At 40.5% G+C, this 15,867-nt stretch overlaps 1 protein-coding gene across 1 annotated transcript; it reads left to right on the forward strand.

The window, feature by feature from the left end:
• The first annotated feature begins 338 nt into the window (after positions 1-338).
• Positions 339-5,218, forward strand: thoc3 (THO complex 3). Its single transcript, XM_038699941.1, has 6 exons — positions 339-536; positions 1,121-1,277; positions 1,823-2,027; positions 3,277-3,438; positions 3,651-3,751; positions 4,718-5,218. The coding sequence occupies exons 1-6, from the start codon at positions 357-359 to the stop codon at positions 4,879-4,881; spliced, it is 969 nt and encodes a 322-aa protein (XP_038555869.1). The 5' UTR covers positions 339-356; the 3' UTR covers positions 4,882-5,218.
• The last annotated feature ends 10,649 nt before the right edge of the window (positions 5,219-15,867 follow it).

A 15,867-nucleotide genomic window follows, 5' to 3' on the forward strand; every position in this document is an offset into this window, starting at 1 on the left:
GTGGATTAAATTATTCTTTGTGCATTGTAGGGAAGCATGTTTCGGGCTTGTGTGAATGTGGGAGTCTTGAGACAGTGGGGCATGTTTTCCTGGAGTGTAGAAAGTATAGGGCAGAAAGAAATGTACTCGTTAATAAACTGTCAGGACTTGGAGTTGAGGCTTTTTCTGTTTTTTACCTTTGTTTGAGCACAGTGACGACCATAAACTGATCTCCAAGGCAGTCCTTCAATTCTTGCATGGCACAGGACTGTATGTAAGAATTTAGTTCAAACTTTGACCTGTGGAGGGCAGTAATACGCTCATAAGCGTCCACACTGCCGGAATCTCACAAGAAGAAGAAGATTTTCAAATTCAAGATGGCGTCGCAGTACTACCAAGAGATGCAAGAGAGTTTCAAGAATAACAACAAAAGTCGAGAATTCCCTGCTCACACAGCCAAAGTCCACTCGGTGGCATGGAGTTGTGATGGCAGGAGGCTCGCCTCCGGCTCTTTTGACAAAACAGCCAGCGTTTTTGTCCTCGAAAAGGACCGTTTGGTGAGTCGCTGTCCAGTTTTCTGCTCGCATGCTAACGCGTTAGCCTCGTTTCAGTCAGTCAGTGAATGGATGTGCGGTTAAAATCCTGAAGTTAAAGCCGGTGAGCTCAAACAAAACGGTTATAATATGGTTCTACATGACACGAACTTACAAACACATCGACCTGTAAATTAGCCGTAGCCTCAAACGTCCCCCTCGCCTTGAATGTGTAAAATATTAACGCTGTAATAACTTCTGTTGCCAAACTTAACTGCTTTGTATCGTTGGCCTTAAATACTCAAAGCAGAGAGATTCTTGTTTCTTGAAGTTGATGTGTTTAAAAAAAAATAAGTCATCCCAAAAATTTGAGGTTTTCTTTATGATAAATTTTCTCCACTTTGACTTCACCTTGTCCTGAATTGGCCTTTTTACTATTACTATTTTAAATAGCTGAATGGACTGTGTAAATGTCAAAATGGGATTGTTGTGAACATTGTATTATGTTGGTTATATAGAGGCATCATTTAGTGAATAAGGGTTCAGCACTGAGGCCTTAAATGGGGCCGATGGATTTCTGTTAAACTTGAGTTTGTCTCTGTTTGCAGGTGAAAGAGAACAACTACAGAGGTCACGGTGACAGTGTGGATCAGCTCTGCTGGCATCCAACCAACCCAGATCTGTTTGTCACAGCATCTGGAGACAAGACCATTCGCATATGGGATGTCCGCAGCACCAAATGCATCGCCACCGTCAATACGAAAGGTAGGACCTTAGTTCAGTTAGCATTTAGTAAGAGCGGAGCGAGATGTGAGTTCTACTATGAAAGCAGAATATGTAAACAGCAATACTATGTGAGAACTTTTGTGGAAGTTGGCGTGGCTGCAAACTCGGCCGCTGAAGCTCAACAGTAGGACTCCAGACGCTAGTTTCACAGTCACGCTTCCTGAATGACATCTCCTATGACTGGAAGAACAAACGAGACGCACTGCTCTGTTTTCCCTCTGTCCATCCTGCAAAATTTTAGGGCATGACATGTTAAAATTCTTTCAGAAAATGGGAAAGATTCTATTCTGTTTGATAGCGTGTACATGATACAAAAGGAAAATCTGAAAGGGAAGTGGTTTGGTGGGGAGGTTTTTCAGGCTGGTGATGAGGAAACAATTTATTACTTTGTGAAGGAGGAAAAGAACTAAACGTTTTGTAATGTAATTAAATACTTTTGTTGACATTGTGTGAGCGCCGAATCCCCGATAAACTTCTGTCTTTGAGAGAGATTTTTAAAAAGTCTCATATCGTTTTTTTTTTAGGAGAGAACATCAACATCTGCTGGAGCCCTGACGGCCAGACGATCGCTGTCGGAAACAAAGATGATGTCGTGACCTTCATCGATGCCAGGACACATCGCTCCAAAGCAGAGGAGCAGTTCAAGTTCGAGGTGAACGAGATCTCCTGGAACAACGACAACGACATGTTTTTCCTCACAAACGGCAACGGCTGCATCAATATTCTGAGGTAGGAACCAAAGAGAGCGAAACAAAATATAGCACCAGGCAGTCCTCTTCAGCAGCCTCTGAATTAGTGTAGTTATTTTTTTACCCCTAACTACTACATATTTATGAAAAGCTGTGCTCTCAATCAGTTTTCTCACGCTGACACCTGCCAGCTGCCAAGTGATGCCACTATGCGCCGGAGGTGTGATGTTAGATGCTCGTACTTTTTGGCTGTTATTTTCCTGCAGGAAACACTTTCTGTAGTTTTTCCAAATTCACACACCGTAGATACCAAGGCTGACAATGGAAGTCTATTAAAGAAACTCATCATCAAGTTGTGCATCTCTTTACTTCTATGCTGTTCCCTTGAAAAATTTGCTGAATATATTGGGTGACACACAGGGTGGGTTCTTTTATTTATAGAAATATGTTACAGGGCATGAAATAACTATCAAAGTTAGACCTTTCAGTTTGCCATATTAGGGTAAACAGCATGACCCTCAGGTGGCTCATTTATTGGAAAAATGTTTTGGTAATATGGATCCAGCGTAATAGAAAGGCTGCTGGGTTACTCTGGCATGGTATAGGAGGACTTTGCCACTAAAATAAAATGCAAAACGAACCTGCAAACAGTGGGTCATATGCTCCAAAACAATTCAAGGCACACAAGAAATCATTCATCCACTAATGCAACATTCACTAATGCACAAGTTTTACTTGCAGCGTATCTGGTGGAACCAAAAATCTCTAGTCTCTCCTTCCTGTAAGGATGTTTGTGTGGTCGTTTTCTGGAGTTTGCAGGATTTCATTTTCAGCCATTGTGGTGTCTTTACGCGATACCACAAGAGGAAGAAATAAAACATTCTTATCCAAAGGTCAAACCAAATTAAACAAGCATGAAACGTGCGCTCGTCACCTGCCGTTATGTTTTTACTTCTGACCCATCTCTGCACAACATCGCTGTTCCCAAAGGAAAACCCCTTCCAGGTAAATGGAGCTTTTCTTTCAAGGTTCTTGGGTAATCCACAATTTATCTTATATTCACTGTCACCTCTCACTTTTTTGTTCACCTCTATACAACACATTTGTTTTGGTTGTTATTTTGTTTGTAAATGAACAAGTTAGAGTTAAAACACACAATATATATCTAGTGTCGAGTTCCTGTTGGATTTTTGTAACTGCCAAGTGTCTGGTATTGTGTATTGTATAAAAAGTCTAGTCATGTGGTTCTGAGCTATAATTCCACTGTATGGTTTTTGTTTGTTATGCAGTTATCCAGAGCTGAAGCCCATCCAGTCCATCAACGCTCACCCATCCAACTGCATCTGCATCAAGTTTGACCCCACGGGGAAGTACTTTGCCACGGGAAGTGCCGACGCCCTCGTCAGCCTGTGGGACGTGGAGGAACTGGTGTGCGTCCGCTGCTTCTCAAGGTCAGTCTGTGGTCATTATATTCTGCATTTTAATCTCAAAATACACTTTAAAAATCGGGGCATTTATTGATACATGAGTGTATATAATAACCTGACAATATGACTCATGCCACTTTATTAAACTATGACTTTGACCTGCGAGGTTAACTTTCTGAATCTATCCTTTCTTGGAATCATGGATTTTTTTTTACTTTTCATTGCTGCTGACGTAGGCTTGACTGGCCGGTGAGGACTCTGAGCTTCAGCCATGATGGCAAGATGTTGGCCTCGGCCTCCGAGGATCACTTCATAGACATTGCTGAGGTGGAAACAGGTCAGTACGACAGTTTACCATGTCAGGCAGACCGACAGCAAACTGTGGCTTTTTAGTAACTGTATGTGAGACATGCGCACGAAGCAAACTTTGGAATTATTTCTCTTACGTAGCTGACAGGGAGGGAAAGCTCTTAATAAATACAGTATGTTTCAAACCCATTCAGACCAAGGAAGGCAACACATCCAACTTAGCAAAGGATTTCACCAGCAGACGTGCCGACTTGTTAAAAGAATTCAAAGAGCGACAGGTTAGCGAATGTGACCGATAACATAATTACATGCCATCAATGTAAGTCAAACGAGTTTAATATGTTGTGTGACAAGCAAACTTTTTTAGGGCACTGTTAACGGTTTAATTTGGCTTTAGTTTTTATCTATCTTACCAGTGTGGTAAATGTCTATACAAACACAGCGTTCACACTGGTTATGTTAACTTTACCATAACTTGCAAGCTGCTACAAATCAGGTGTTCACAAGTATGCAGATCAACAAAAACAACTATATAAGTGATACATTTATACAATTTGTTTTCACTACTTTTTGTTCCATTTTAAGTGGAATATCACCTCCAGTCCTTTTGAGTCTGGTTCACAGGATTTCTGCCAGTTTGCTGAATATCAGTGGAAAATAGCAGCTCTGGGGGGAAAAAAACAGAGGAAGGCTTTCAAAGGTCTTAAGTGTCTCAAGGTTAATAGACATAATAATAATAATGTGCCATTATTGTGCTTCAAATTGCAGTCGGGGGACTTTTTTTGCATGTATCACCCCTCTCTCAATTTTTTCTGTATCTGTACTCGCTGTCAAAAGAAAAGGCAAAAAGAAAACTGCAGTTTAAAAGAAATACAATAGTTTGCCACATAATTTAAGTGGATCCAAGAATAGAGTCTACATTATCAGTAGCTGTGTGCTTTAGCATGGTGATGGATTTTGTTTTTCCACTTCCTCAACTGTTGCGTGGTTGTAGGAGAGAAGCTGTGGGAGGTACAGTGTGATTCTCCGACCTTCACCGTCGCCTGGCACCCCAAGAGGCCGCTGCTAGCCTACGCATGTGATGACAAGGAAGGCAAATATGACAACAACCGGGAAGCGGGCACTGTCAAACTGTTCGGTCTTCCCAACGACTCCTGAGACACGTCGGACGCTCTCCTAGTAAAACTAGTTTGCCTAAATTCTTGTAATCAGTTAGACCTCGAGAGGGAGTAAGCAAGGAAGCATCACAAGGAAATAAAAACTTCCTGTATGGCTCCAAGGATGCTGCTGCTTTGCATTTTGGTTGTAACTCATAGAGCAACAGTATCTTTTGCCACCAGCAGATGGTGCAGCTGTCCTAACTTTCCCTTAAAATAACTGGCTTCATTCCGTGTTTTTATACCCGGATAGAAACACAACTCCCAGTGCTGTAATATATTGTTTTTATGTAAAATATGCATTGTTTTTTGATATTAAAATTGGTCCCTTTTATATATCTTGATGTCTCGATCCCTGATTGCTGAAACACAATTTGTGATGTTTATTCAATGTCTTAAATAATCCAACATCAGTGAGATTTATAAAATATGTACATTTATTTTTTACAGTATCTTTGTAAGACTACGTTGCTTTTAATAAGCAGAGCTGTAGAAGAAAGCCTCCGCAGTTTTTATTTTAAAGGACCCAGCAGAGAGTCTGAGCTGGAAAACACTCACTTAATTACTCTGGACCTTGAACCATTCCTGCCTGCGTGCAGTGTGGGTGTGCGTATTGGATAAAGAAAGGATATGATGAGGGGAGATGAAATAAACACATACGCTAACCCGTACACACAACGCCACAGCCAATCATTCACACGTTTGCACCCATAAAACACTCCCACTTGTGCCTCTGGACACGAGCCAAACAGCCGATTGATGTCTTCGTTTAATATCATTAAATATTAAACGTTGTTCACTGTTATAATAAGTGGTTCCTCTCTTACTGCAGCAACAGAAAATCAGTTCAACCTGACAGGAATTTTGGCTTTTTATCATGTTTTGATTACATAATAACTCAGCAATAAACACAGCAATGAAGATGGGTTGCTGCCAGATTATGGGTTTACTCAGGTGTTTGTTTCGTGCTTGAGTATTTCCATTATCAGAGACTTTGTGGTCGTCTTTCACTACCTTTCAGACAGAAATATTGTTCCTTTATACTGCACTCTATTTCTTTCACAGCTGGTTGATGAAGTTACTTTTCAGATTTGTGAATTCAACATGCGATGATATCATAAAAATAAGGTAACTATATAATTTTTGTCTTCTTTAATTCTTTTCTTTCCTCATGCAATGCTCCCTTCTTTCCTTCCTTTCACCTATCACCTGAAAGTGGGCGTGTCAGTCTGTCTAAACCATTTTCTGTTGACCACTTCATCTTCATTTTTGTCAGGACAGACGTACGCTGTGTGAGGCCCTCGGCCTGGGCCGATGACAGGTGGTCACTCCCTTTCCCTGGAGCCTCAGACCAGCAGGCTGCAGGATGTTTTGTTTCACAGCTTATTGTCATCGTAGGAGGGATGTCACAAGGCGCTCCTCAGTCCCTACTTTATTTACTAATTAATTATAATTTGGTTCAACCCCACACGAGGGCCGTGCTGTTCAAGAAAAGAAATGCTCAAAACCTTCCTCTGCTGACTCACCTGTATTGGTCATTGCATAAAAGTACCCATTCTTCCAAATACTTGACAAAAAAATACACGTCTGCTTTGGGATCATTTCAGAGCTGACATGCAAATCTGTGGAGTCAAGCGTCTGTATTGAATTTAGCATTGTGGCGTGATGTAGCTGGATGGCCCTTGAGCGTGTCCTCCCATCAGTCTCCCTGCTGATCCCAGCTGTTATTTATTGTAGCCGAGACATTGTGAAGAGGTCGGTCAATATCCGTGGATGTGATTGCAAGAGAGCATCTTGGGAATATAAATCAAATATTGCTTCCTGCAGGGTCTCCTTCATCTGCCTGGCTCATTGTGTAAGCAGGACGGTTTATCTGATTTGACTTTTAATGGTCTGATCTACATGGAGCAACCTCACCGCTCCACTTACCGCTGGCCTATAAATCACGGCTGTTTTGGCATTTTGATGTGGCTCGAAAGCTCAGTGGATAGAGAGCAGCATTAAATACTGCAGCTGTGTGTATGCAAAGTCAAAATAAATGTAATCTTGTCAAGATTTTGATAGGTACACGGAAAAGAGCTTGGAGGACAAATCTGCAATAAGCTTATATTTCACTGTTGATAAATGTTCCTCTTCTCTCACCGTAACAACACAGCAGTGAGTCAGTCCACACTACGGGCTTTCAAAGTATGAGACCGTGGGCCTTCCCTTGGACGAAGCTTAGAAAAATGGGCCTGGCTTCAGTTTAAATTCCTGCTTGTCGATGGAATCATGCAGCAGCTACTTGATCTCATAGACAAGTTAAAATAGCCTAATATTGCTGTTTGACATGATTTAAACCGCATGTAAATACAAAACAGGGCTGACTCTAGGTAAGTAAGAAAAAACTATCGTCTTGACCGGTTCTCTTTTGAGATCTAATTATTTAAAAAAATCTGTTATTATATTACTTGCTAATTAGTATGAAACTGCCACACCCAGGTTAGGTAATGTTTTATGTCTGATGTCTTAAAAGTCTTAAAAATACAGAGGCACTACTGGGTGTATGGCAAAGCAGGTAGTACAGTTTTAAGTCATTTAGTCTCATTGCCTGATTGACTCAGCATGGACTCTTTTGTTGTCACATCAAGCATATTGAATATTTTGTTGGACAAGTAAGTATAAAATCTCTTGTGGGATCAGGCTGGCAAAAATACTTAGATTTGACATAAAACATCCCCCTTGGCATTATTGCTTTTTAAAATGTAAATATCCTACAAAGATGATGGACAGAAGCAGAATAGACCTGTGAAACTAGAAGGTTAGACGGAGCTTTTTATCTGAGCTCATGAAAAGTTGACGTTTTAGAGATATGTGGATATGTGTGATGATCTTTTAGAATATGATGCATTGCTGTAACAGCCAACGGGATATAAAGTATTTAAAATGAGCTGTATAATATTAACGTACACATTAATGCAGTAATATTATTCCAGTAAAGTAAAGGACCTATGATGTCTTTCACCACTACTGCAATCTAATAATAAAAAATCTAAACGTATGGAAATTGAAAGAGTGTCAGATATAAGCGTGCAGCCTTAATCAGGTTTCACGCTGATCAATATTCTCATTCATTGAACATCAGCTTTTCTCAAGGTGATTCTTTTCGGTTTCATCAGATGTGGTCAGGCATGCTGATGAATCTATTCAGACACTAATGCTATCAGACAAGGTGTGTGTGGATAAATATGTGTGTGTATCTGTTTTCACATTTGCATGAGTGTATCAGTGATGAGGTATTTGTGTATTTATTCCTCTGTGTGTGTGTGTGTGTGTGTATGTATTCAGATGTGTGTGTTAAGCAGTGCAGCTGCGTGCAGAGAGATAATCAGACCCACCCGTCCATTTGCTTCAGTCAAAACGAATTAGTCTCTGGATCTGTTAAAGGGCACTTCAGCCATTCTGGATAATTGCTGTGCTGCATTGACCGGAGGCTTCCTGATTGATTTTGTTTAGTTTTTTTTTTTAGATTAAAATCTTTGATGCTCAGTCACACTCTCACTCTCTGTTTTCCTGGTAGGTGACTAAATGTGCTTTATTTCAGCTTGAGGGGAGAATCCAACACAACCAAAATGCTATTTAAAACATTCATCTGCAAGGTGGGTTAAAAGGGGGTGGGGCAAGGGCAGCTGGACTTGGTTGAGGTTGATTGAAGACGTTTCGCCTCTCATCCGAGAGGCTTTTTCAGTTCTGAATAACTGCCAGGGAATCCCAGCTATTTAACCTCTGTGTGGTCATTATCAAGATGATGGATGCCACTCGGTGTGTTTGTGCTCCCGGCTGTTGTAACAACAGTCATTATGTTCACTCGAGTCACCTGAGACGAAGTTGGAACAACTGTCGTTTTCATTGTCACGTCATTCCACATGTGAGTGTTTGTTCAATCTCCTGGGAAGGGATGAAAGTACAGCATTGTGTAAGTGATGGATAAATGGTGTCGTAGACCTCATCCCCTGTCCAGAGATGGTTTCTGTATTCTGGTGTAAATGTCTCTTTCACTCGTCTTTCAAACCATCTGTCCTCCCTGTCTAGAATATGCACATTTTTGCCCTTGTCCTTCTAATCTAAGTAAACTGCTGAGTCTTGACCGTATGAGTTGGCTCTTCTGTGTTGACCCATGTGCTTGTGTAGTGGTTGTTTAGTTTCCTCAATATACAGGTTTGTGCATACCTCACTGCATTGGACAGCATACACTACACTGCTACTAGGGCTGCAGCTAACGATGATTATAGTATTTGAAGCTTCTACAGATTATTTCATTGACGCATCATTTAAGAACTACTTTTGCTTGGCGGCGGCAGTATTATATAGCTGCACTACCGGCAGCTGCAGATTCAGGACCCCCGCAATCCTGGGCCCGCAGTTCTAGGACCATAGACGGCGCCATCTTGTGGAGTGGTGGATGTAATGCACAGCAACACAAAGGAGGATAACCCTGTCTGCTAGCCCGGCCGATGTGCGCAGCTGTAGGGTTAACTGGTCAATATGCATATAATCAATAGCTTAGGTTTAGGCACACACACTGTGATGTTAGGGTAAGGGTAATTGGCTTCGGGGGGGCTGTCAAGAGTAACATAGCGAGCTAGCCAGCTGGCTGTATCAACGTAAACAAGGGGTCCTACAAATGCAGTTCCAGTCCTAGGATTGCGGTCCTGAAACTGCAGCTACATACCTTTTCCTGGATCTTGTGGCTGTTTTTCACAAATGTCCAGTTTGGATATCCACATGCTTTAAGGGCATCCTTCAGGTATTTATGCTTCTTCTTGGGCTTAGGAACTAGTTGAGATGCTCGGTGGTTCAGGGTTTATGCTCTAGTCTGGTCTGTGTGTGTAGGTTTCCTGTATACTCCAATGTGGAGGCATCTGTCCTCGTCACTGTGTACGACACAGTCCAAGAAGGCCGGACTGTTGTTGTTGACATCCTCTTGTGTTAAAATTGATGTCGCTTTCCACCGAGCTGATGTGTTCCGTGAAGTGTCGTGCACATATCTGTGCCAGGGGCTCGCCGATGTTCCTGTGAAAGAGTTCAGGGCTCTGCTTTCTACTTTTTCCATGTAGATGTTGGCCCGAATAGGAGATACTGGTGAGCCAATGGCACATCCATGCTTCTGTCTGTAGAATCCCCCAGGCATACTCAACAATGTGGAGATCATGGCTTTGTGGGTGCCATGCCATCACTCCAAAGACTCCTTGTTCTTCTTTTCTTCTTAGATAGTTGTTATTAATGATTTTTGCTGTATGTTTGGGGTCATGCTGCAGAGTAAATTTGTGCTCATCAAGTATCTGCAGCTTGAGGAGACGATTTAATTCTGACCAAATCCCCAACTATGTTTGCAGAAGTGCAGTCCGACACTTGCATGGACCCTGTGAAAGCAAATATCTGACAGCTAACAAACTCCATATGGGAGAAAAGGGATCATATAAAAAAAAAAAACGCAGTTCTTACAGACATTCATGAAGAACATATGATATGCATCAAGTGAGAGCATTTCAGATAATTAGCCCCAGTTGTGCCTCTCACTTTATAACTGCATAGGAGTCTAGCTAGTTTGTTTGGACAAACAAGTCACTGGTGACCTTTCCTCTCATCAAGGGTGGTTAAGTGATGTTTGCTGCATGTGGACACACACTTGTTTTCTCTTTTTGTGTGTCAGGTTGATAGAATTTCTTTCTTCAATCAGATTCAACTCGCAGATTTAAGATTTATCAACAAGGAAATCTGACTTTCACCTGATGACTATCATGTTTATTATGTATTCTAGCATCCAGAGCTTTCACATCAATTTATCCATCCATCTATTTCTCTGTCAATGAGTAAAATGTAAAATAATGCAAAATGACATTATTATAGGTAAATGTACAGCTATGTTAAGGAGCTATGGCGAAGTCTATGCAAATAGCCGCCAAAGCTACACTGAAGGCTAAGTCGTAGCTGCAGTGTGCCTCCTCAGCCTAATTGCAGTGCCATCACCAGTGAAATTTGATGGTATGCATATCATGCATAAACTGGACTGATAGTAGAGTAGTGGACGCATTAAAGTGGACGCAAAGCGTCCCGTTGTTGAGGTGATTGGACGGTGGCAAACAGACCTGAAAGGGCTGAAAAAGAGTGTTGCTCAGTCTACTTTTTCTGAATAAATGGAGGTAGAGATAGACATGACTGTGTCATATTCCTCTAAATGTGTGTACTCAGCAAACCCTCCCCGGATAGATAAAGGCTTCATCTGCAGGTTCACCCAAGTCTGAGAGTTTATTACAGACAACAATACAAGACATTCTGGTTTCTAATTTGTGGTTTTGACCTTGGGGAATAAGCAGCGAGGACACAGATTACTGCTTTAACTAGAAGCGCAGGAGTCGGGACTTTTCTTTCTGGAGAGGCAGTGAACTGCTGACAGCGGCTATGCTCGGCTGGCTGTGCCAAATACTCTGGATAAAGACAAGAAGCACAAGGACGCACACACATATTAGCACACACACGAGCAGTGGAGAGAGCTGGAGAAAGTAAAGTGTGGACAGCAGCATCCATCTTATGGACAGTAGACTATATTTCTATTTCTTCCTTTCACCCAACTGATTAAAACAGATTCTTTGATCAAGAAGTTTTCAGTATTCACTCCATAAACTAGAGTTCAGTCACAGTTGTTTTAAGATGGAGAAGGATATAATAATCAAGAAAATGCAAAGTTCACGTTTTTTTATTATCACTTAATTTGTCATTTTTTCAATTAAATGAGAAAGAGTTGAGTTTATAAAATATCAGAATATTGTGAAAAACGTTTTCTTCAAATTGCTTCTGTCGATTCAATAGTCCAAAGCTCAAAATATTTGATTCACGAGGATATAAATGATAAAGAAGAGAAAATCAGCCAACGCTGACATTTGAGAGGTTAAAATCATTGTATTTTCAGTCACGCCATGGGCGTGGCTCCGGGGATGTCAATAACAATGATTGGTCCATCACATTAGTCCAGATTAAAATCTCTCGGAAAGATTGTCATTAAATCAGATGGCGACGTTCACAGTCCCAAGAGGATGATTCCTAATCATCTCCTGGCTTTTCCTCTGGTGCCTCCAGAGGGTGACTAATAACATTTCCATCAACCTCCGCTGTGCTCTGTGTTAAGCAGTAATTAGTGAATGTTAGCATGCAAACACGCTAAACCAAGATGGCGAACACGGTAAGAGTGGTACCTGCTAAAACATTTGTTGCTTGATGATGCTTGTATGTTAATTTCTTATGATTTAACTACCGGTTTTAGGCATTTTTCAGCATTTAAGCCTTATGAGTGGAAGAAATACACCTTAAGCTACTAAAACTAATTTACAACCCATAGAATTTTCTAAAAAACTAAACTCTAAACGTTGTCTTCATTTCAAAGTTCGGATCTGCTGGGCGTGACAGTTTAGGCTGAAGCTCTCGTCCATCTCATCCTCTCATCACAGGTGGTGAAGTCATGTTTGCTGCATGTGGGGACACGCCTGTTTTAACAGAAGTGGAACACTTGTCTCTTTTTGCGAATTTCTTTCTTTTTCTTTCAGCCTCCTCTCGCAGTTTCAAGATTTATCAAGGAGTTCCGACTTTCACCTGATGACTCTATCATGTTCACTTTCATACTCAACGAATTTTACAAGTTGTTTACTCCTTCCTTCCTTCCTTAGCCCTTCCTCTTCCTCCTGTTTTTGGGCTGTAATGAGAAAGGGATGCTGCAACAATTAATCTTATCTATTCCTCTCTGAACTTTTCCCAACAAATAACACACGACTAACAGTGATGGAACGTTCACCGAAGCGGGAGCGATGGCTTGTTCGCCTATGATAAAGTAGACTCCTCTCAGTGACTAATGGACTAATCACAGCTGTTATACAGCATAGCAGATGATGAGGAGGAAACAGCCCAAAAATAGTGAACACAAAGAGGCTAAAGCAGCTGCTTTTAGTGAACATGTCCAGGAGCATAAGCTTAGTGAAAAGTTAAGCAGATACCAGGACTTTAACGCAGATTGTGATGCTTTTGGAGTCTTTAAAATCCTGTGAATCCTGTCCTGTGAATCCTGTTTTGTGAGTTAATGTTCCCTCCCTGCTACTGCATAACAAGCAGTGGTCCAAAACACCGGTAAGCTCAAAAGAAAGTGGTTATAAAAACAGAAAGAAAATCACAAAAAAACACAAAAACAAAATTTCAAAGATGAGTGAGTGAAATGACATTTTAATGTGTGAACCATACCTTGGTGTGTAGCTAAAGTTACTTAAAATTACAAAGATTGTTTTCTTGATGACGGACTTGATGACGCTGCTCATTTGGCTTCCAAAAACACGTTCTCCTACTATTCTCTGCTCTGCTGCTCTCATGCTGTCTCCCCTCTCCTCCTGCTCTGCTCGTCTCTCCAACAACAACCGCAAACTCATGCATCGTCAAATAATCAAGATTACCATTGCAGTAACAGGACTAGACATGTCAAAGGGAGGAGAGAAAAGAGGAGGATGAAAGGAGGGAAAGAAAGGAAAACGAGAGGTGAAGAAAGGAAGGTACTCGGTTCTAAAGACAAAGAAGAAAATTGAGAAAGAAGAAATAAAAGAGGAAGTATGTGAAGAAGGCAGAGGAAGTAAGGAAGGAAAGAAAAATTAGGGGGAGGTAGCTAAACAACAAAGAAGGGGGAGCTATTAAATTTAGTCCCCTTTTTTATTAAATGTTTACATCTACTGACACTTTACAGCAGCCTCTTTTCAAGACAATTACCGATGTATTAACCTTATGAAAAGTAAAGCATGAACGCTCATTCTTGACCCTGAAAATCGCATTTTGATGAAACCACTTAACTCAAGATCAGCTGACGAGCTTTTTTCTAAAGTGCTTTAATAACTTAATGATTGTGTCATAGGACTGTCCTATAAGAAGTTATTTAATTAATTTGTACTTCATACCTAAAGTTTCAAAGTATCAACTCACAACTGTTTCCCATAAACTTGAGAAAAAGGTTAGCAGCATTTTCAGAATACAATGCAAACACACATATCATACCCATCCTTGCATCTCAGGCCTAGTCCACACATAGATGGTTTATAAACAGAGTTGCCTCCTTTGTTTTAAAAAAACATCTCCGCCCACATGAAAATGCAAAAACATAATTTAAGCATTGTCAAGAATATGTCAAACCAACATGCAGCCAATCAGAAACCGGAACAGAATATTTCTGGTGGGCTGACAGCGTAGTGGAGTTATTCCTCAAAATGTTAGAATGATCACTGTTTTGGCCTTGTCTGCCATTGCACCAAATGTCACCTCATGCAAACAAAGGAGATTAAGACGTGACTCTGATGTCACAAGCCAAAAACTTTGGTTTCCTCGTCTGCACGCCAACACTGCAAAAGGAGTTAAGGACATTTACTGGCCACTAAAAATCAAAATACTTTGCTGAAAACATTAATTCTCAAACTCATCCAAGCCGCTTGTTGAACATCGGGTAATCTCTCATGAGGACAAATAAACGTTAGAGCAGTAGGTCAACAGAGGTTAACTCTGTCATGGGTGCAAACTGAAACACTGTTGATTTAAACAGTGATTTTGCAGTGAGAAAACATCATAAAGCGTCTTTCCGGCTGCATGTGAACAGATGGCACACCGACCCATCAGGAAACGCGCACAGCGTTATCTGTGAATGAATTATTCACTATGATCGAACTTGATGTGTTTCGGAGTAACATCTGGTCCACGCCGCTGCCACTGCCGTTTTTGTTGGACAAACTGATCACCGGGCTGAAGAACAGAAAAACCTTTCTCACCATCTGAGACATAATCAGATTTTCTACAAGAGTAATTTTATTTATAGCAAAAAGTTCCTGCAATTACACGAGGCAGTATTTCTCCTGAATGTTTTGAATCCAATTGGCGACTCCCACAAATGTGTTTACATGAGCGTTAGATAAAAAAAGTTGAATAAAGTGTCCTGTTGACACTTCTATGTGCGCTCCACCACACTGTTAGAGGAAGACAGACCTGGTTTACTGCTGTAGATTTGTACTAAAGCAACAGTTTTATTAGAACATTTGTCTACTGCTGGTACTTAACAAAAGGTCATTTCTGTTTATCCCCCTGAAAATAAAAACATCACCTGTTCAAACAAGATAACAAACGATTTAAGAGTGAGTGGTTCATCTTTCCAGTACAGGATGATAGATTGTCTGATAATACAAAGTAAGTAACCTTACATCTCAACTTTACATTTAAGGAATACGTTGTAAAAGTTTCACATTGAATGGGATTTAGTTGACAAAAATAATTATTTATGTGATGTGTTCTTTATCCTGATTATTAGTAAAAAGGTTGAAGCTCCTGATCCTAATAACACTATTAAGAGTCCAAACAAATTAATAGTTTAATCACATGCATTGTCATTTTTAAGGGGTAATAACTAAAATATCATTGCCATAAGTCACAGACCGTAAGATGAGTCTCATTAGTAACAAAAGTTGGTTGTAAAACTTATGGGTTAATTAAAGGCAGCATACCAGCTAAAGTATCAGCTGTCTGCCTACCTTAAAGGACAGTAGTGGTTGTTCGCATATTTTAATGATAGGTTTTAATCTATTAATTACAAATTATGTATGCATTACTGAGTATTTACATAATCTACAGAAGCCTGTAGATTCATTTCCAACCTTCCAAGCAGCAGTTGTTTTTAGTATTTATGTAACAAAAGTAGTCTTTATGTTTTGGTTGAACTTGTGTTTCCGCATTTGGCCATGATATGTAGAATTTATTTTTAAATTGTATTCTAAAAGTTTTCTGTCTTAATGAGGACTGTGGACTAGGATGTGTTCGTGTCAAGATGCAGCAACAACAAACAGCAAATATCAGAATCTGTGTCTGCTTTTCTTTTAATCTGTGAATACGACATCTTCTTGGTAACTTACAGAGATTAAGGCTCAGCCTGCAGACAGTGCAGACC

Source organism: Micropterus salmoides, unplaced genomic scaffold (assembly GCF_014851395.1).
Source record: "Micropterus salmoides isolate LMB-PRFRI ecotype aquatic unplaced genomic scaffold, ASM1485139v1 Ms_hic_scaffold_5, whole genome shotgun sequence".
Classification (NCBI taxonomy): Eukaryota; Metazoa; Chordata; class Actinopteri; order Centrarchiformes; family Centrarchidae; genus Micropterus; species Micropterus salmoides.